The sequence below is a fragment of the Euleptes europaea genome, chromosome 1 (genome assembly GCF_029931775.1).
Source record: "Euleptes europaea isolate rEulEur1 chromosome 1, rEulEur1.hap1, whole genome shotgun sequence".
NCBI lineage: Eukaryota > Metazoa > Chordata > Lepidosauria > Squamata > Sphaerodactylidae > Euleptes > Euleptes europaea.
Window position 1 is genome coordinate 52,433,536 of NC_079312.1, and position 23,148 is coordinate 52,456,683.

Consider the following 23,148-nt stretch of genomic DNA (forward strand, 5'->3'; position numbering starts at 1 on the left):
TTAACCATTACACCATGCTTGCTACATGAAAGAATGTAGCATTTTGAGCAAACTTTTAACCTTTCTACCCACTGGAAGCGAGGTAACTCCAAATGTACACAAATAACGAATATTTGTATATACCAAAACTAAGAGATGTGGAGGTCTTGAACAAATGTAGAGGTCTCAGTCATGTTTTCCCTTTATAAAACATCTAAGGACTTGTCGTTCTGGGGACCATGGATCAGTATTTATACTATATTCAGTGTTCCACAAAGCCACTTGCAAACCTGCCAGTGGCAACTGCATTTTACAGGGATTTTTGCATACTTAGGGGAATCCCTAGAGGTGTGGAAAAAAGGGTAGAGCACGCTCACTGGAAGTGGAATGTTGAGATCAGTTATGAGCAAATTCAGGGTGGGGTGGGGGGTGGGAGAAAAAGGACAAATAAGATGGGCGTAAGATCCTAACAATGAAGGGAATCCTGAAGGGTAGAAATACCCACCCTTTCATCTAGGGTTGCCAGCCTCCAGGTGGTGGCTGGAGATCTCCCACTATTACAACTGATCTCCAGGTGACAGAGATCAATTCCCCTGGTGAAAATGGCCGCATTGGCAATTGGATTCTAAGCCATTAAAGTCCATCCCCTCTCCAAACCACGCCCTCCTCAGGCTCCACCCCCCCAAATCTCCAGGTATTTCCCAACCTGGAGCAGGCAATCCCACTTTGATCTCACTCCTCTGTGATTCTTGTCAAGACTCCAACTGGTTGTATTCTATTTTTAAACTTGTTAATCTATGTATTTTTTAAAAGAATAACTAAATTTGGGTGTATTTCTTGAAAGCAAACTCCAAACCTCAACCACCTTTTCGCAGCCAACAACTGCCAATTCAAAATCTCAGGCATACCCCATGCAGGCATTATCTGCGACTAAAGCCAATTACAAAATTTGCATAAACAGGTGCCGTCTTTGTGTTCCAGTTTGGGTTTCTTCATTAGTTAGGCTATGGAAATATCAGTCTAGCAATTTTCTAGGAGCAGACAAAAGCCCCTTGGAAAGAAAGAGGGCCAAGACCAGCAGTTCTAGTAAATATTGTATTGTGAAACCTAAGCGATTTTGAACAAACCCAGAAAACTGAAACATACAGCCTCATCAATGGGAATTACTGTTTTTATCTTTTTTTTTTAATCCAGCCCTTGTAGATTAAGAACCAGCAAGTGCTGGAAATAGGATGCCAAACAGAGACAATTTCTTGTGTTCTAATATGCTGTCATCTTACTACATTATTATGGTAATGATGATGGTCTGCTAAGTGTAAAAACAATTACGGCTACAATCCATTGAAATAAATGGAACATTTCCGGGTAGATTTGCTCAAAGTCAGACTGTAATTCTTTCGATAAAAAGAATTATGGACTGTAAAATCCCCAGTGTTCAGAGACACCTAATGAAATGCACTATTGTTTTGAGACTGTCAACAACGGATCCTGTAACAGTATTTATTGTTTTAGTACTCTGAAATCCACTGCTCAGTCAAAAGCTTTACCGGGTGGCCCTGGGAGATCGCTACCCATCAACTTAATTTGTCTCACAACCTTGCTGTGAGGATAAAATGAGATAAGGGCGTATCTTAACCTCCTTCCCCCTCCCCCCGTCTTCCAATCATTCCCTAAAAGCTCTTGGACAGAGGAAAGAAATCTAAATATTCTGAATATTTGTCAGGCCATTGTTAGGGTTGTGAAGAACCTGCCAAACAACAAAAAATAACCAAACAACTGGGCCATGGCACAGTGGCAGAGTGTGTTAGGCATGCAGAATGACCCAAGTTCAACCACTGGCATCTCTAGATAAAATGTTAGAAGTTGGGAAAGATCTTTCTCCTCTGCCTGGGACCAGCAGCAATACTGAGCTACCTGGATTCATGGTCCGACTCAGTACAAGGAAGTGTCACAGGTTTATAAAAATCCCTGCACAAAATCTAAACTCAAGTGACCTATTTGGCTAACTTTAATTTAACAACCCCATCCTGAATGCTTGTGCTTTGCAGTACTCATCAAAAGATGACAGAATAATCCGCTTCAAAATTAAACCAATAAAACTTGGGGGGAAATCCCATCTCTTGAGACAAACAATTTCCAAAGGAACATATTACGCCAAGGGAAACTTCTCTCCTATTTGTTTCGTTTTCAGAAAATTTCAAAATTCAATCCCCCCCCCCCCCGCCCAGGCTTTCCTTTAATTGTTCAAGAGTCACCAGGTAGTTGTGTGGCTATGAAAACTTAACATTTCAGCTACTGGCTTTCCCGCCATTCCCAAACGAACCCTTAGGATCCCTGCCACATCGCGAAAGGCTCTGATTTCCTGTTTCCTTACTCTGAGAAAGCTGTACATGCATATGGACATCCAGTTGGTCAGCATCTTTTCAACCACAGACTCTGTCCTCCTTAGCATAAGTTTGGGATTTTTAGAGGCAGAAGCGTCAATGAGATCCACCAAAAGGTCCTTCATGATGCTGGTGTAGTACTCCAGTTTCCCATGCAATGCAATGGTAAGCAAGGAGGCCAGGTTGCATCTGGAGGAAGAGTTAACAAGCGATTTTGAGACTGATAGCGCAAGATGGAATTCATCAATCAACATTAGCAGAAATTAAAACCATGGTAACATTCCAGATTGTTTTCACAAAGCCTCTCAAAAAAACGTCGAAGTTTCAAACCATTTGTCTCACAGCTGTGCATAATCACATTGTATTATGCCACCCTTAGATGGAAATGGATGCCAATGGTTAGAAGAAGAAAAACAACAACCCTAATCTGGCACTCTGTATGATAACAGAGAAGGTTAACACCTGCAAGTTGGAAAATGGCACAGTTCTGTTTTTTAAAGAAATAAAACAACGGCATGAAGGCTTGATGTTCTAATCGAGGGGAACTATTTTGCTATCTTTCGATATGCTAAGCCCATAGTTCAGATCTTCTCTACATTAACTAGTATGCACACTCAATCAACTGTCCCAGCTTTTTTCCTCTCTCTGCCCTTTAGGCACTCACCCTAATCACTATTTCTTTGAAAAAGGTAATTCTTATATCAGAATTAAGTAGACCTAATTTCTGGTTTGCTGACAACCAGCCAGGACTTCAGTATTGTTCCATTTACACCTAACATACTTTGGATGATGTCATGGAGCCTAGTGTGTGATATGTTGGTGGCTCTAGAGGTGTAAGTGGCTGCTAAAAGGACCTTAATTTCTCCACCCACAGTGCAATACACAGAGGATGCAAGAGCAGTGAAAATAAAATTATTTTCATCATGGTTTCTCTGTATTGCAAAGATATGGAGACAATCTTACTCTCCAGGGAAATTAAAAACATATCTTGAGAGCCAGCATCGTGTAATGGTTAAGAGCGGCAGCCTCTAATCTGGAGAACCGGGTTTGATTCCCCACTCCTCCACATGAGTGGTGGATTCTAAGCTGGTGAACGGGGTTGGTTTCCCCACTCCTACACATAAAGCCTACTGGGTGACCTTGGGCTAGTCACAGTTCTATTAAGAGCTCTCTCAGCCCCACCTACCTCACAGGGTGTCTGTTGTGGGGAGGGGAAGGCGATTGTAAGCTGCTTTGAGACTCCTTAAAAAGGTAGATAAAAATGGGGTATAAAAACCATATCTTCTTCTTGTTTTCCCACTAGTTCAAGGATTGATGAAATATGTAATGGGGAAATCCTATACCCTCCTCTGATGGCGAGGCAGCATGACTTGCTTCTATAAGGCAGAAATCATGCAAAATATATAGGACAAGAGGCATAACAATGATGTGTTTTCTGATTTTTTTGAGAAACCAGTGTCTTCATTTACGTCTATACCAAATTTCAGCTTTATACGGGTTGTATAAATATGTTCGTTAACAATTTTGATACCTATGTGCTTTCCAGTGCTAAAAATCACGGCATGATTTATCCAGGATTATTGAGTAGAAGAGAGATTCAGACAACTTGGACTGATCTTATGACATCTAAAGTTACTGTAAAATCTCAGGAATGTCTTACCTGTCTCTAACAGCAAAATCTTTCTGTTGCTCAAGAGCATGGACGAACACAATTAGAAAGTGCTTGTTGTTGAGTAAGGTGGAAAACAATGCAATTCCCTCTTCCATATTTGGTCTGCAATTCTCAGGGATCTGCAACAAAACCAGCCATCTGGATGAGAGCAACATGCCTTGCAGGTGTTTGTTAATCCCATCTTAAGTGGTTCCTCTGTTTTAAACTAGTATATACCATGTACAGCAGGTGCTATAAATATGCCTAATTTATTTTAAGCAATAATGAGAATATTATTTTATTATTTATTTATGTCGACATTTTCTCTATCTCCTTTCCATGTGAAGGGATTTATTGGTGCATAGCAATAACCATACATTTTATTGATAGGCTTTAAAATTAAAGGGAAAAACAGTTTTTTTTAAAAAAAATTACATATTTAAATATAAAACACTTTAATATGCACAAAAAGAAAAATATGACACCATTCACCTTTTATGAGAATGATCCATCTGCTCATGTCAGAACTGACTTTGATAGCCACTTCAGATAAAGTGACCTCAAATGCTACCATAATAAACCTCCCCCAGTCAAACCAACAACATTTTAAAAAGAAAGCTGGTTTCACTGAGACTTGGTAACCTACTAATCGACTGAACAAAGTTTGAAGCCTTCCTCCAACTTTAGCAGCTTTTCTGTTAAAGAGCCACTTAAGGTGGAGGAAGCCTCATTAGGCTAGAAGAACGTCTTCCAGCCTAAGGTAGGATAAATGCCAATAGCAACAGGCTATAATTGGTCGGTAGTCCATACTATCCGCATCCTCTTTTTCAAAAGGAAGGAAGGAGAAAGAGTTGATTTTTATATGCAGACTTTCTATACCACTTAAGGAAGACTCAAACCGGCTTACAATCACCTTCCCTTCCCCTCCCCACAACAGACACTCTGTGAGGTAGGTGGGGCTGAGAGAGCTGTGACTAATCCAAGGTCACCCAGCTGGCTTCATGTGTAGGAGTGGGGAAACAAATCCAGTTCACCAGATTAGCCTCCACCGCTCATGTGGAGGAGTGGGGAATCAAACACGGTTCTCCAGATCAGAGTCCACCACTCCAAACAGCCGCTCTTAACCACTACACCATGCTGGCTCTCAACGGTAGTACTACCACCTGGCAGCCCCATCTACCATCTACTGCTACCTGCCAATCACACTGAAAACTGGGGCAGATTATAGTTGTCAAGTGACAAAAATGCAGGCTATCAGAAGTAGGGGGCCGGAGGGAAGAGCTTGCAGTACCTCCTGTAGCCATCCGTACTCTAGTCTCAATTCTCTCATTGAGAATAATGGTTTGTGACATGGTGGATAAAGCACTTAGACCAGGGGTGTCAAACATATGGCCCAGGGAGGCAGATCCGGCCCCTTGTGAGCTCTCATCCAATTTGCGAGCCAGCCGAGGCAGCCACCCCAACCCCCAGTCCTGATCTGGGCTGGCGAGGAATGACCTGGCCCGACCAAGTGATGTTTATGTCATATCCGGCCCTTGTAACGAGTTTGACACCCGACTTAGACTTAAAAAATACAAACTACATAGTAACTGGCTCCTTCACCAGTAAGCCAAAGACTGAATGCAGACAAGTTTATTCTATTGCCTTTTGCAGCAGTTTGTTTTCTGCAGCTTTCAGCATAACATGAGGAACTGAAATCAGTTGCTTCTACTCCCCTGGAGCTGAATTTCATCTGTCCCTTTCCACTATTACGTGCAACATGTGTAGCCTCTTATGCGTTTAGTCTTTAATCAATATAATTAAATAATACATCCATCAGCACTCCAGGAGATATAACCATCAATAAACTGCATTCATGATTGGTGTTACTCACTTTCCATTCCCCCAACAGTAATGGGTGTGTTTCCTGGATCTGAGATCCCATCTGTGAATTGAGGTGTTGGGAAGGCAAAATATAACGCTCTTCATAAAGAGAAGAACACTGAAAAACAAAGCAAAATTCAAATGGCATTTTGTTGTTTGGCAAAAAGGAGTCACGACTGAATTCATTACACCTTCCCCATACCAACAAAGCATCATTGTTAGAGAACGGCAAGGAGAGATGTCATCATAACTTGAGGTCACTTGCAATGAAGAAGAAGAAGAGTTGTTTTTTAATTGCCGACTTTCTCTACCACTTAAGGAAGAATGAAACTGGCTTGTAATCACCTTCCCTTCCCCTCCCCACAACAGACACCCTGTGAGGTAGGCGGGGCTGAGAGAGCTCTAACAAAGCTGTGACTAGCCCACGGTCACTTAGCTGGCTTTGTGTGTAGGAACGGGAAAACCAACCCAGTTCACCAGATTAGCATCCGCTGCTCATGTGGAGGAGTGGGGAATCAAACCTGGTTCTCCAGATCAGACTCCACTGCTCCAAACCACCACTCTTAACCACAACACCACGTAGGCTGACTACCCAGCTTGCTGGGGGTAAAGTGTAGATGACTGGGGAAGGCAATGGCAATGGTACCCCATAAACATAGTCTGCCTAGTAAACGTCGTGATGTGATGTCACCCCATGGGTCAGTATAGACCTGGTGCTTGCACAGGGGACTACCTTTACCTAAGCTCTTGGTATAGGCTTCTGAATGAACAAATAGAAGGTCTAGGTTTGGGGGGCGGGCAGGTGATTTGGGCCATACAAGGCATTCACGGGATGGAGGTTATGAAATGCCTAATCTGATATTCATGGCTCTCCAGAAAAGGCAGAATTATGCAGGACCAAGACACAATTAGTGATTATTGGACTTTTGAGTATTTGGGTCTCCCAAGGCAAAGGAGAAAGCTGTTTCACTCTGATCTATTTCATACGGTTGGTTAAACTGAAGCTGTGTATAATTTGGAAGAAGACTTAAATTCTGTAAATGTGCAAATTAAGGAACTATGCTTATTTCTTATTTGCTCTCCAATTCTAAAATGAGCACTTTCAAGAACGTCAAGGCAAGGAGGGGGGCAGAGAAAGCAGAAGCAAGGGGAGCAGAAAGTTTGTTCGCATACTGTGAAGTTCCTTTCTTGGTGGTCCTAGGGTGGAGCAGTCACATCCAATGAAGATGAAGCTCCTCCCTGGCGGCAGTAAGGGTTGTTAAACTTTTTTTTCATGGTTCCTAGCGGGAGGGGTTTCTCCCTCCATCTCCCATACCAGTCCATAAGCTGTGTAGCTCCTCATTAACTATAAACAACATACGAACTCCCAACAGCCAACGATTAAAATGAAACAGAAAGGAAGCCAGAGAAACAACAAAAGGCCATGCTACAATACTGTCCCTCTGGGACTCTGCCCTACCTTAGAACCACTGAAAAAGGAATGTCATGGTAAGTGAACAAACGTTCCATTCTCTGGGGGTCCAGAGTGGGAAAGTCACAATCAGTGGGACGTAGAAAAGCAGTGTACTCCAGGGCAGGCCACTTGACATCTAAACTGTCAGAGCTTGTCAGAGGAGTCTCTTCCTAAAGGAGGTACCAGTAAATACTTCCTTGTCAACGGTAGTGCTGGGTGGAAGTATGCCCTGACTTCTACGTAGCTGCCTGACAGACCATCTCTAAAGAAGGAAATGTCCTGTTTGCTATGGAGATAGCCTAAAGGAATGAGCCATAACTTCCACCAGGGTTTCCATCTCCCTAGCTTTATAGGCCAGAGCAACCCAACCCCTGATCTATCTTCCCTGGGTGGATACCAAAAACTTGGAGCCCATATAGAACTTGCTGAAAGAGACAACTGAGTGTCAGATTTCCTCATTGTCAGGCCCAGCCTCTCGGCCTTAGCCTGACATCGCTCCTCACAGGCTCTTGCTCCGAGCAGGCCAGGGTTTGGCTCGGAGTCAAGGCCCTGGTCACGTGCTCCTGGTTCTCATGCCTTTGTACAGTATCAGTATCCTGCTTTCTATGTCCAGTACGGTATGTCTATCCTGTTTACCTCAACTACCACAACTACATAGCCATTTTATGTCTGCCTACCCTGAGAAAGCTTATCATGGTTTCTGCTTGCCTGTTTACCTTTGCCTGTCCATTGTAGAAGTCTGCCATGCATTTAAACTATGTATCCTTGCCCTGATTTCTCATTAGTAGCCTTGTATGCCCAGGAGGCAACCAGCTTCTGACTTTGTCTAATTCTGCTCCTAATAAAGTCTAACCTGCTTCAGAGCCATTACCTGATGGGTTTTGCTTGAAGGATGCTAAAGACAAACACCTGAGTCTGACACTCATGGCCTTAGTTCTATCAGTGTAAAAACTCAGGGCCCTCCTAATTTCCAGGTTATGTCACTCCCTTTCCTGTGGATGTTGGGATTAGGGCAAAAGAAAGGTAAAACGATATCCTCCAATTTGTGAAAGCAGGAATTGACTTCAGAAATAAAGTCCAGGTCCGTCTTCAGCATCTCCTTGTTACTGTAGAAGACACAAAGGTCTTTATCCACAGAAAGAACATGGAACTCAGAAATCCAATGGGCTGAGCTGAAAAAGACAGTTTTGAAATTGAGTTCCTTCAATGGACATGAGGCCAAAGTTTTCAAATTCCTTATTGGAAACCTATGAGTAACTGGAGGGTTCAGCGGTGGAGTTTATCTGAGGAATCTCTTGATGTGGGGTGTGTGAAGAGAAATCTTATTTTCTTAGCCCCTACTACTGCAGGAACGGCTGCCACCTGTTGTTTGAGGGTACAGGTACAGTTGCTCAAGCCTTTGTCTAGCCCAGCTTGGAGAAAATTCAAAATATCTATGACTTGTATCCTGAGGTGGACAACAGCCTTCTCCCCACACCAGGACCAGAAGACTTGCCAGGAGTTATTATACATTTTATTACTGGAGTTTCTTCTGGAAGCTGCCAATGTCTTAATGACTTGGTAAAGGTAGCCTATTTCTGTAAACTACTGGCACTCAGCCTCCAGGCTGTCAGCTTTAACAGGGCCAGGTGAGGATGACCAACGGTACCACCAAATCAGATCCTGGAACCATGCTCGACAAGGCCAGAATGTTGGTATCAGGACTAGCTCTGCTTTGACCATCACCCACCTCTGGAGAAGATGCACTGGTGGAAAGGGATGCAACAGCTGGTCCAGCCACTAGCAGTTTAGAACTCTGTTCCCATTGCTTGAGGGCATTTGGTCCTTGATAAAAAGCTGAGGACCTGATTATTATGTGCTGATGCAAAAAGATCTATGGACATCTTTAGAAAGTATTGGCAAACAGAATGAAAGACCTCTTTGTTCTACTTCCACTCTGTCTGGTCCAGTGTTTTTTTTAATTGAAGCATTTTGCCACAACATTGGATGACCCCACCACATGGACTGTTTGATGGAGGCCAGACAATTCTCCATCCATTTTAAGAACTGAGTCACCTCTGAATTCAGGGACTTTGATTTGATGCCCTCTTGGCAGTTGATGTAGGCTGTTGCTGTCATACTGTCCATGTGAATGATTGTGTGCTTTTCTGCCAATGAGTCTTGGAAGGCGAGAAGGCTAAGGTAAATGCCTCAGAGCTCTAGGCGATCATTGCTCCATTTGGCTTGTTCCTTGAGAGACTCTCCCCACAGAATGAGCCCACCTTTCCAGAAGACTGATGTCTGCAGTGATTATGGTTTGGGATGGTTCCCTTAGGAGAGATCCCTGTTGAAGCCAACCCTGAAATATCCACCACCTAAGATCCTAGAAAAGTTGACTCATAGAGATATACCGGTAAGGAAAAAGGTATATCTTCACGAGGGAAGGGACTAGAGACTTGCTTTGTTAAAAATAAAAGCTGGCAATTCACAGGACCTAAGCCTTTTGTTACAACACTTTAGCAATATATTGATATTTTAGGGCCCTTTTTAAAGAAGGAAAGTGCTGTGATGTCACCAATGATGACAGCATCCTCCTTTGAAAATCACCATTATTGAAGGCACGTGTGGAAGAAAATAAACTGACTCCACAACAGTGAAAGTGCAGAGGGAGAAAAGGAGTCACTGCACTGCCTAACAAGGGGAGTTAACAACCAGCCAGCCAGGGCTGGAACTGGGAGACTGAGGGAGAAGCCCCTCTTGCTAGGCGTTTTAAAACAGGTTACCGGCCCTGACTGCCTCCAGGAAGGAGCTTCTTCACTACTGAGGATGACTGCCCCACCCTGGACCACTGGAGAATGGGGGGGAGAGGAAGTCAAAGACATTTGGAACAGACATGGTTGGAGATAAAAACAACACTTAGCATTTGTATCGCACTTTCAGTGTTCAAAGCATCCATTATCGCAATAGTCCTCCTAATAGCCTTATATTACCCACCTCTCAAGGAACAGCTGCTACTGGGGGGAAAAGCAGGCAAGTCACAGAATGTTGAAGCGGCACCCCAAGACCACCAAAAAATACCCCTTCTGGCTTGTTTTGTTTCCACCAGACACTGACTAGACATTTGAGGGTCCCCCCGCCACAACAACTAGAAATCTGCTTTCTAAAAATAACATCTAAGATTGTCACATTGCCAATTTTTTTTGCAATGTATCAGATTCAATTTATGTGCTAAGTATCTTCAGCCTTGCTTTTATCCCTGAATTGTCTACCATCTTACCTAGGCATATGCCTCATAGTGAAATGAATGGAATACTTTGCCCCCCAAAAAATTAGGCACCTCTCTCCCACTATCAATAAAACAGCTGTTTCTGGGGAGGAACACAGCAAATTAAATCAGCAAGATATTAAATGCCAGGCAGTCAAGTAACAATACATTTTTTGGGGGAAAAAGAAAGTGTTGCAACTGGTGTCATATTAATGACTGGATTCAGGTTGACAGAATGGAACTGGAGCTGCTCAGGGAAAAGACTTGCACCTGTGAAAAGTTTTCCAGGGTGTTGTAAGGCCAGTGAATGCTATTTATTCCTCCCAATAAAGTTTCCTGCTACAACTTCAAGTACTGTTATAGTCATGTCTTTGTGATGAATGGATCTGAAAACAGACATGGTTGAACAGGATGTCCAGATGTGATTTGACTTAGATGAAGTTTGAATGCAAAGTTGACATCACTAACAGAGTTCCTGAAGCAAATCCCAGTGCAAAACCAATCATCTTCCTGAAAACTGAAGATGTTAAGTGATGCTGACGGGTGTAGTGTATAAATCAACACAACTGGTGAGAACCTTTGCTTAATAAATATCTAAGACATAACTAAGACATATCTTAGACATAACTAAGACTGCTGGACTTGATGGACCTTGGTCTGATCCAGCATGGCCTTTCTTATGTTCTCATAAGGCTTTAAGAGGGGAGTAGGCATGTTCATGGAGGAGAGGGGTATTCATGGCTACTAGTCATGATGCATACCTATTCACTCCAGGATCAGAGGAGCATGCCTATTATATTAGGTGCTTTGGAACACAGGCAGAACAATGCTGCTGCAGCTGTCTTGTTTGTGGGCTTCCTAGAGGCACCTGGTTGGCCACTGTGTGAACAGGCTGCTGGATGTGATGGACAGTGGTCTGATCCAGCATGGCCTTTCCTATATTCTTATGTGTTGATGTCATATAATGGCCCTGATTTGTCCTGGTCTGGATTGAGGAGGCCACGTCAATGGCGACTCCTGAGTGCAAAGTCCTATTTTGCTAATGGGGTTGCCCCCACCCCCAGACATGACCAAGCTATGCTGCCATTTACAAGATAAGATCCAAAGGTGCTCATTTTTCGAGGCTTAAGTTTATCATTTGTCATTATTGCGGAGAAGTTGTATTATACTTCAATGTAAACATTTAGTGAAAGAACTGATAAAATTAGGACCAGTATAAAGAAAACCACAGAAACAAACAAACAAAACTCAAAGTGTGCCATGCAGTCTTACTTTGGGAAAGAAAGTTCGGGTCACAAAATACTTGTACTCCAAGAATGGGATTCCCTGGCTGCGGTTTAACTCCTTGGTCAGGTCTGTCATATCTGTCTGGAGTTCAGCAAAACCTGGTTCAAAGAAACCACAAAAGCAAATAGTCACCTTCGTTCGTTGAATTAACTGATCTCTACTTAGTGTGTGTGTGTATATATGTAAAGTGCTGTCAGATCACAGCCAACTTATGGCAACCCAGTAGGGTTTTTAAGGCAAGAGATTAACGGAGGTGGTTTGCCATTGCCTTCCTCTGCATAACAACCCTGGTATTCCTTGGTCGTCTCTCATCCAAATAACAACCAGGGCCAACCCTGCTTAGCTTCTGAGATCTGATGAGATCAGGCTAGCTGGGGCGATCCAAGCCAGGGTGATCTCTATTCTACCACAATAATAAGTAGTGGCAATATGTAATTTTCAACAAACCTTGTATTAAATGATCACTGATGATGAAGAATTCTGTTTTACAGACAGTTTGTAAGTTGTTTATGAAAATCCTACAGGGTTGCCATAAGACAGCTGTGACTTGATGATGTGGGTACGCGCGCGCACACACATATCCAGTGATTTACTTTAATGGTTTGTTTTTGTATTGTTATGCTGTTTTAATTGTAAGCTTCCTTGAGCAAGTCTCTGAAGAGGCAGCATAGAAATATAAAAATAAATGGAACTCCAGCATTATGGCCAAGACTCCCAGACTCTAAACCCAGAATTCTTTGTTTATCAATTTATAATGTTTAATGCTAACAGCCTAGAAGCTTGCGATTTCCCCAGATACATGCAGTAAATTATTGTTACAGAAACACTGTTTGAACCTCTAGATTCCTACTCACTAGGCTGGGATTTACCTTCTTCATTACGACACAAACCTCCAAAAATAAAGAATAGCATGGGGATTTTAGTCATAATATGAGAACTCGGCTTCACGTTTGCTAACAGTAATCACACCATTTTGCAATACCAAAGCTAGCTGATCTCAGTCACAGGACTTGGGGCTCAGCAAGTCCATTCTCGTTAACACTCTGTGACAGCGACTATAAGGGATGTCTTAGGACTGCAAAACTTCCCTCAGAATGCTCAGAGGCCAAATTTCTCTGCTGTTCATGTTCACCGATTCCTTCACTCTCCTAAATTACAAATAATTACCTTTGCGGATTTCTTCCCGGATCTGGGACTCCATCTCTTCCATCTGCAGCAGCGTTTTCTGCCAATAACGCTCTGCCCTGCGGCTCTTGGTGCAAAACACAAAAAGGCCTAGAGAAATGAAAGGAAAAATGGCCAGAGCCAAAACGATAAGAAGTGATGATAGCAATCTTTATGTACATTCTTAAGATAGTCCTTGCTTTAACACTGTTTTGCTTAGCATAGGATGTAAGCCCACTCAGTAGTCAGAACTGATGCTCAATAAACCTGGGCCAACTACAACTAAAAACAATACAGCAAGAAATACAGGATGGCATTGTACATAGATGCAAATGCTCCCAAAACTCAATCTAAGCCATTTCCTGCAATATATCAATGTTTTCCTCAGCTAAAATAAATCTGTTATGCTGATCAGACTCTCTAAGATGTAGCCATTGTTTTGCAGTAAAACCTGACAAGATTTACCATCACGTGATAATTTACAGAAGGGACGGAAAAAGTATATACTATGTTAAGCAGTGAAAACAGGAATCAGAAACTGATTAGCAGAAACTTATTTGGTGAAAGGGCAATAAACAAAACATAATAAATTATATTTACTTAGCCTTGCAAAATCAATGCATGGCTGGTTAAGCAAGTGTTGACTATCTATGATTCAATTAAAAGAGGTGGAAACAATGAGCATACAGTAACCATCATATCAAATTTAAGCCTGGATATTATATGTGGAAAGACCTAAGGGCTGATCAATAAGTCCATTTAAAGAGGTTTAACGCCCCAGTAATCTGCATTATCATGAGAGTTCCAATGTCTCCAGAACTGGGTTTTGAGTGATCAATAGGCCATAAGCACCAACTTTTATTAAATGCAAATTAAATCAAGCGATGGCAGGGAGACACTGTGGCTCACGAAGCAGCAAAGACCGATTAGAATCCATGCTGTTAGCACTGGCTCAGTGGCTAACAATGAAGTTTTAGCCAGGAGGCAGCAGAGGGCAGCTGGCAGAAAGATTTAGAAGAACATAAAGGAGAAGCGATCAGGTGGGATGGGATTTATACCCCATCTCTCCTCTTGGTTCAGGGTGGATGAAAAGAAGAAGAGTTGGTTTTAATATGCCGACTTTCTCTCCCACTTAAGGAAGAATCAAACCGGCTTACAATCACCTTCCCTTCACCTCCCCACAACAGACACCCTGTGAGGTAGGTGGGGCTGAGAGAGCTCTAAGAGAGCTGTGAGTAGCCCAAAGTCACCCAGCTGGCTTCATGTGTAGGAGTAGGGAAACCAACCCGGTTCACCAGATTAGCCTCCGCCGCTCATGTGGAGGAGTGGGGAATCAAGCCTGGTTCTCCAGATCAGAGTCCAGATCAGGATTCCCAGTCTTCAGAGTTTCATGGAGCAGGATAAATTGAAAATATAATTTCAGTATTCTGCTCAGTGTCAAAATGCATAAGTGTGGCTCTGGTTAATTTTTCAAGGGTTTTTAGATAGTTTGACACTACATATTTTTTCATCCATTGCTCTAATAAAGGCGGGTGAATTGGCTGATCTTGGATTTGGGTTCAGCTTTTAAAACATCTAAAGCTTGAAACAGTCACTTCTAGGATTAAACTTATACCAAAGACAATGGTACACATGTAACTTTGGAATCTCTGTGTTTTGAAAATGCAGGGTTAGATGAACATATCACTGAGATTCAAGCATTGCCCCTTACCTACTATAGAGAGAAGCAACAAGATACTGCAGATGACTATGGAAACGGTAATAGCCATCTCATTTCCTCCAAGGTGCAGCATAGCAATAGTCTGAACAAATTTCCCAACTTGGATCTAAGAAAGGACAGGAAGGAACCATCAGCAAGTTGTTTAAGGAGAAGCTAGAAGCAATACAGAAACCAGGTTACAGGGGAGGGATATTCTGCGCAGACAAATACAGCTTAAATTGCATAGCTGCTGGCTCTGCAATACTGAATGAATCACAGTGCTGTAATTTAATTGCAGGGCTTGTTTTGATTAGAGTCGGCAGGCCTGTTGGTAGTTGTCACAGTGCCTGCATCTACAGCAAAGGACCAAATCGCTCCTCACACCCAATGGCATCAAATGTGATGGTGGTGGAGGTCCTCTGTTGATATTCCTGGAGTCTATGATCCTGAAAGATTAGAATTTAAATTCCTGCTCAGGAAGAAGCTCACTGCGAGGCTTTGGATAACCTGTTCAACTCCTGCCTGGCTTGTGCGGATTTTAAAAGACACGGGTATACTTTCAAAAGGCCACATCCATGCCTAAAGATGAATGAAAGCACAATGTTGGAACAGCAGTAACACATCTGTTTCATAAGCTCCAGATCTGAACTTTTCTCCAAGGCAGAAGATGCATACACTATGATTTTGATAGATCACGATGGGCAGCCGTGTTTGTCTGTAGCAGCAGAAAAGAACAAGAGTCCAGGAGCACTTTAAAGACTAAGAAAATTTCTGACAAGGTTTGAGCTTTCATGAGCCACATCTCACTTCTTCAGATATGATTTTGATATCACACTCCCATAAATCTTCAGATGTGGCTGTTACTCCCTAGAATAAACGTGTATCTTTTAAACACAACATGAGAAGTGCTCTCAGTTATCTAAGCTGCTTTGGGAATTGTTCATGCTTTCTCAAGAACAACCTCTGTAATGTAATAAAATGTATCCAATCATAAATCCTGTAGCATAATTAATATTTTCCAGTGTTTCCAAATATTTCATTTGGAAGAGAAAAAGGAAATGCACACTAACCTTAACTATAACTAAAATAAAATATTGGTCTATTAAATAGAGAAGGACTGAAAAGTGCTTGGCATATTACAAATAACTGATAAAACATTACTACAAGCAGAATCAGGTATCGAGTGGAACTGAGGACAGAATTCATACTGGTTCCAATTGGCCTATACATGTATGGATAGAAATGGCAATGCCCCTTCTATGCAAATTTGTGAATTACAGCACTATCTGTGTCTCAAGGCCAAGTAAAGATATATTATGTATACAGGTTGTGTATCCCTTATCTAAAATTACGATATCAAAAATACTCCAAAATCCAAAACTTTTTGAGCGTCCACAGAGGGTAACAAAATGGCAGGTGTGCAGGCCGGTTGTGCCAATGGCAGGTTCCCCACGATGCCCCACATGCACAAAATTATTTAAAAATATTGTATAAAATTATCTTCAGGCTATGTGTATAAGGTATATATATAAAACATACATGATTTTTGTGTTTAGGTATCACATTATGTACATGCAAATATTCCAAAATATGGAAAGATCCGAAATACAGAATACTTTGGGTCCCAAGCATTCAGGATAAGGGATATTCAACCTGTACTATCAATGACCAAGGTCTGAAAAATACTCAAGACTTTTCTGAGACAAGTACACAGTATGGGATTTTTAAAATTCACAGAGACACACCATTTGCCTCTTTTCATTCTCCTTTATGAATTCCTCAAATAAACTATCATCTGCCATTACCTAATGTTCAGCTCTTTTAATATCAGCTAGAACTTGGAAAACTCCCAAGTCAAAGGTATAATCAAGTTATAAAACAAAGTAAATATGCATGTACAGATGAAGTAATGATTGTTTGTGGTCTAAGACACCCAAACAGACAGGAGACCAGGACACTACACATGATTTCCTCTAGAGCAGTGGTTCCCAACCTTTTTTTGACCAGGGACCACTAGGACTTTTTTGTTCAGTGCAGGGACCCCAAGGTTCAAATTAAAAATTCCGAGAATTTGAAAATAAACTTTAATCATAACTGTTAGTTAAACATTAAGCTTAGAATAATATTATAATATATATATATTATAATAAAGAACTTTTAATTGAAAATATTAATTTATTATGGGTTTATAACTTTGTTTCGTGGACCTTAATTTAGTTCTCGCGGACCCCTGGGGGTCCACGGACCCCTGGTTGGGAACCAGTGCTCTAGAGTGACTGCATTCAACCCTCTTTTACATATGTACAATAAGAACAGTGGGATGGAGAAGGGTAGGCATGACAATTCTCACCCTATACCCGGGTGGGAGTGTGGCTCAGTGGCAGAGCATCTGCTTTGTATGCAAAAGGCCCCAGGTTCAATTCCAGGTAGCTCTAGTTAAAAAGATCAGGTGGCAGGTGATGTGAAATACCTCTGCCTGAGACCCTGGAGACCATCTGCCAATCAGAGTAGATGATACTGACTATGGGTGTTACCGCACTTGTATTCCCAGCGATGTATTAAGAGTTTGAAAATGTTATAAAAAATATGTTCGCACTTTCTATGTATTCCCACCGATGTATTAAGAGTTTGAGAACGTTATAAAAAATACTGTTCGCACTTTGTTTGGCCCCTTTAGCTGTGAAGACGTCTTCCTTTTTTATATATAAACAGTTTTTATTATTTTTCATAACATTATAAACAAAACATTTCAACAATGTGTACAATTTATCAGTAGGAAAAAGAAAAAAATTACATTATTGTTGAAAATATATCTTTGTTATTAAATAGATATAAAAAACTTCCCCTTCATCTTCCTCCATCTTGTTATAAACCTATTTGCTCTTTTGTATTGAAAATTCTAATCCTAATATTGTATTGTAGAACTAAATATGGTTTCTTTGCCTGATATCAATTTAGCTATAGTTACAGATTATTTCAAACCAAAAATGCTTATTTCATTGTTTTGAACCAAATATATTATAACAATTATAAATTTTAATTATTAAGCATTGTATATAGTACTAAAGAAATTATTTAAAATTAAAAGCAAAGATAATGTATCACATTTCTTCAACAATATCTTTAAAAAGTGGATTAGATCAATGAGTAACCTTTAAATTCCCCCAGTTGAAGTTCAGTTTCACAGTAAACCCTCCATGCCTCCCATTCACCCATGAATTGTACATTGTCTTTTTGATTTATCAATGCAGTAAGTTTTGCCATTTCTGCCATTTCTAACATCTTTTGTATCCAGTCTTTTTTGTCTGGAATTTCCATTGTCTTCCATTTAGCTGCATAAATTAGTTTTGCAGCTGTGGTGGCATATATCAAAAATGATCTCTGAGATATAATAGAATCAGGTATCATACTTAATAGCATCATTTCAGGTGTTTTAGGTACATTGTTTTGGATAATTAACCTTATTGCATTGTAAATCATGTCCCAAAAGTTTTTTGCTTTATCACAAGTCCACCACATGTGATGAAATGAACCTATTTCATTGTTATACTTCCAGCACTCCGGGGACATCGATTTGTAAGTCATTGCCAGTTTTTTAGGTGTCAAATACCATCTATACATCATTTTGTAGATATTTTCCCTTAATGATTGAGAAAGTATGAGTTTCATATTTCGTGACCAAAGTCTTTCCCATTTATTTAGTAGTATATCATGGCCCAGCATCTGTGCCCAACTAATCATAGTGGGTTTTATTTGGTCTTGTTCACAATAAAGCTCTAACAGTAGCTTGTACATTTTAGATATTACCGTAAATGGTCATTTGTATCCAGTAAGAGTTTTTGAAAAATTGATTTATTTTTTAAAAATACTGTTTTCAGATCCTGAATAAAGATGGAGTTTATCTGATGGTATTGAAACCAGGTCAAATGGTCCTTGACTTCATTGTAGTCTTTTAACGAACATTTATTGTAATCCCACTTTAAGAGGTCATGATATGTAATAAATTGAGCTGGCCTCAATGGTTGTAGTGTCAACATTTCTTGTGATGAAACCCACAATGGTGTCTTTGGTTCTAAAATATGTTTATATTTTTGCCAGGTTTTAAATAAAGAGGATTTAATGAAGACATCTTCCAACCATTTATAAGCCGTGGTATCCAAAAACCCTTTTAAAGCGATGTTTTTTATAACATTTTCAAACTCTTAATAAATCGCTGGGAATACAAAGTGCGGTAACCCCCCCCCCCCTTGATAGACGAATGGAATTAGAACCCAACATAAGGCAGCTTCATATGTTCAGAAAGGAACTTCACCCCCAAACAGCTAAAAATACATGGAAGTTTAGCTTCTAGAAACTTGAGTTTTACTTCCCCAAAGAAACATAGAGAATGAGTGGGAAATACTTTGCACTAGTCTCTTATGAAACAGAGATACTCTATGAACTAAACCTGGCTTTTCTAATGGACTCTGCATATAGTTCCTGAGTTCTGGTAGAGGTTACTATAAATTTCCAGAAAATGCACTAGGTATCACCTCTAGATGGCAAACAAAATAACAGAAAAAGGGCTTCGGACATTAAAAAACTCATAAACAAACATGCATATTCCCTAATGCCCTGTGAAGGCACTATTCAGTGCTGGGCCAATGTTTATAATTTAGCTGTGTGTAATCTAACTTAATAGAATCTGTCACTGGATCATTGTTTGGATAAGATTTATTTCCTTTAGGAAGGGGTTTAACAGTTTCCCTGCGTTTTAAAATGCTACTTGGCAACATGATCATCCTGCCACATCTGGCAAGAGAAAACATTATCAGGTGGCTCTGCTTTTTAACACTCCTTTGCAAATGAACTAATTCCTATTACTAATTCACATTTTCCAGTTTTAGGACATGTGTCTGTTGGAACAGAAAGAGAGAGGTTTCTGCCTATTAATTAGATAAAGATAACACACAAACACATGTGTGCCTCTTTACCAGTTTCAGCAGAACAGGCCAACATATGTGTATCGAATAACGCTAAGAGTGTGGCTCTTTTGCAGAAGCAATACTGCGAGGCTTTCACATTACTTTTGACTAAGAAAACTGCAATGCGGAAATGTTAGCCTCAATTTAATATTCTAGATTTTTTAAAAAAAATCTTGTCAAGTTGCCCTGAAGTGATATTAATTTTGAGGTACAAAAATCCCAGATTTCATATTAAAAGATTCATCTATATACGGTGCTTTTTGTTCTCTTTTTAAAAAAAATTAATAATAACAGTACCACCATCACCATCGATATGCATAGCTAGATAGCATAAACAAAAATAAAAGACTCTGTCTCTCAAAGGCTTTAATCTAAATGTTTATGGTATGGGAGACAACAAAGTAAAGGAAGGGAAGAATGGGAGAAACAAGGGTAACATGAGATGAACAAGTACAGATATAGTTACACATGCTTGCATTTAATTTCAGTTAGGAGTAAAGTCTAAAGGGATAAACCAAAGGCTTCACGGAAAAGATGGCTTTTAAAAAGGCTACTTAACCTAACCTATCTATTCATTCATTTTAAATATTAATATCCTACCTTCCACCCCATAATGGATGGCAGCTTACAAAAAAGTATGCAATAGCATATTAAAGTCTAAAATTAACGACAATCATAAAAACAACACTATCATTTGCAAGCTATTTACCATGCAATCATGATAAATTATACTACTTAACATCCCATCCATCTATCCTTCAATAAAAATTCATCAACCCCCAAATCAACAGAAAGCCCTCTGAAACAGAATTTAAGCAGACTCTTGTGCTGTAATATATCTCATAGGGTTACTGTGATGATAAAATGGAGAAGGGATGTATGCTACTCTGGGGTAGTAGTTAAGAGCAGCAGACTTTAATCTGGAGAACTGGGTTTGATGATGATGATGATGCTTCTACTACTACTACTACTACTATTACCACCACCATACCCAGAATGAACCTATAGCGTTATTGAGGTGTACCTCTGGCTAGGAGTTAAATGATCTGGCATAGGAAAGCCAACTAGATACTTAGGTTTTCTTAAGGACATGCCTATAGCTGAATCAGACCTGAACAGAGTCATCCAGAACAGTAAGAACCAGCAGCTCGAGTTGATCCCAGAGGCAAACGGGTGACCAACAAAGCTGTTTTGGAATAGATGCTATGTGTTCATATCAGGAAGCTGCATTTCTGCTAACCGAAACCACCAGAGTGCCATTTCCTTTTACCCCGTTCTAATTTCCAAACACTTCAATAAAATACAACTGTCAAATGTGCTAATGTCAGCTGACAGATCCAACAACACAAAAAGGGATGAATGTTCCGTATCCAGAGTTACTAATGCTGTCCCAGTCCCAAATCCAGAGTGGTCCTTCACAGGGCCACTGAGAAGACGTTCTAGGCATATCGGGCAGCAAGAGAGAGAAAACAAAACCTTGAGGCTATTTCAGGGAGCAGTTGACTTTTAGGTAGCAAAAGGTGGCAGAGCAGGAGAAGATCATAAGCAATGGCATTTTGGGAGAGAAAGGCTGAATGACGGGGTGAGGCAAGCCCATAAAGTCCTTAGCAACAAAGAGTTTTGCTGGATGTTGAAGGAAAATCAGTGGAGACATTAGAGATAAGGAGCATCATATTGTCTAAATAACTGAGAGAACAGTGAATGATTTAGGCAGTGGAGTTCTGGAGACAGGAAGATGTATTTGGCTCGAACCTCAGGGATGGGACTGAACTCACTCTAGAAGCATCCTGCCCTCTTAGCTGGAATTTGTGGCTGCTACAAGAACTGATGCTAGGAAACCCCCTCCAAAGACTAGCAGCCATATTCATATGTGATCTGGGAAAGAAATACATCTTTTCAAACTGGATCATAATTGGCATGCAAGTCATATAGTATGGCCTTCCAGGTGCTTGATAAATCACCTGTGTTTATCAGAAACCTTGAAAGCTGCAATACATAGCTGACTTGGCACATCTGGCCTGGCAGCCGTGAGTTTGACAGGCCTGGCAAAGTGGCATAAATTTACCTTACAGTATGCTACTCATGGAAAAGCAAGGTATGTTGTACTGTATATAACCATACTGCTTGCACTGTCTCCAAAACTAGATCACAAAAGTTTCCTCCCCTTCTGCCCTTTATCAGTAAGTTTTCATTGAATTTGGAATGTTCTCATTTTCAAAGTCCTTTTAATGATGGGTCAGGAAAATGAGGGCCCTGCTGTTTCTGCCTGTGTTTGTTTAGTTTTGCAATGGAATTTCACGTATCGAAAAACCACAATCAACAAGAATAACACACTCTCCTCTCAGAAGCAGTGTAAGAAGCATCAGTTTATCCCACATGGAGAAGTTCCCATCCTGTGTTTCTTGAAATGCACTTCTGCTAGAGAAGATTTGGCCAGAGGCGTCTCAAGTCCCATTAGGCTCCTTCTCTCTCCCTGAAAGCCATTTATATTCCTGCCAATTTAATAATAACACGCTTACTGGGAAAAGGAAAAACTGGGATTTGGAAATGAGGAAAAAGAGAAAGCTGCAGGTTGTCAGGCCTTGAATAGAATCTCTCCACCTGTCTCGAAGTGTGAACAGCTTTACCCTCCCTTATAAAAAGCCAAGGGACATACAGAATGCAAACGAAACTACAGAGAAAGGAATATAATTAGTGACACAGTCTGGAAAAAAACCAGAAATGAAGGCACATAAAAAGCACAAATGAATATGAAGAAAGCTTGTAAAAAATGGCAAAACTTCCCAGAATGTGGTATCAGCACCTGAGACTCTGTCTTTTGGGGGCCTATACATTGATGAGGGGGCTAGAGAAGGCGCACATGCAAGAATTCTGGGAACAGAATTCTTGATTGCAGGACGGACCAAAGTTTGCAACACCACTCCCCCAGGATGCATTTCCCTTGACTACAACAGTACCTATCACATCAACTTCAGCTCCTGTGCCAAGAGCAACAGCAAGAGTGCCAGCACGTAATAAACTATGGAGAGCTGCCAAACTCACTATAAACAGGTGAAGAAAGGGCAAGCTTTTTAGGAGGAAAGGATTAGGTGATGGACAGGAGTTCCAATTCAACACTATATTACTGCCACTTGGGAACTCGCTCAACTCTATAACTAATTCATTTCATCTGTTTATCCTCAGCAGAGCCAGAGGCTTCTCAATTGGAGATGATGTCACTAGACTGTCATTAATGGGCTTCTGTTACTCTTGGCCTGCAGGGCAATCTCTGTCTTTCTTTTGCGATCAACTCCGTTATCGGTACCTCTTTCCAAGGTTCTGCCACACTTTGGCATTAAGCTCTAGGATGACAAAGGAACCCAAGATAAAAAGGAAGAAGAAGGGCAAGAAGAGTTGATTTTTATACCCCAATTTTTCTACCTTTAAGGAGTCTCAAACCAGCTCACAACTGCCTTCCCTT

The 23,148-nt window shown here is 40.8% G+C and overlaps 1 protein-coding gene across 1 annotated transcript in view; it reads right to left on the reverse strand.

Moving 5' to 3' along the window:
- PLXND1 (plexin D1) overlaps positions 1 to 23,148 on the reverse strand; it is a 174,104-nt gene that overhangs the window by 32,276 nt on the left and 118,680 nt on the right. The window contains exons 23-28 of the mRNA XM_056846862.1: positions 14,737 to 14,851; positions 13,029 to 13,136; positions 11,847 to 11,959; positions 5,888 to 5,995; positions 4,024 to 4,154; positions 2,354 to 2,552 (exon numbers count right to left, since the gene is read on the reverse strand). Coding sequence (XP_056702840.1) covers positions 2,354 to 2,552; positions 4,024 to 4,154; positions 5,888 to 5,995; positions 11,847 to 11,959; positions 13,029 to 13,136; positions 14,737 to 14,851 — 774 coding nt within the window. The remainder of the gene's footprint in view (positions 1 to 2,353; positions 2,553 to 4,023; positions 4,155 to 5,887; positions 5,996 to 11,846; positions 11,960 to 13,028; positions 13,137 to 14,736; positions 14,852 to 23,148) is intronic.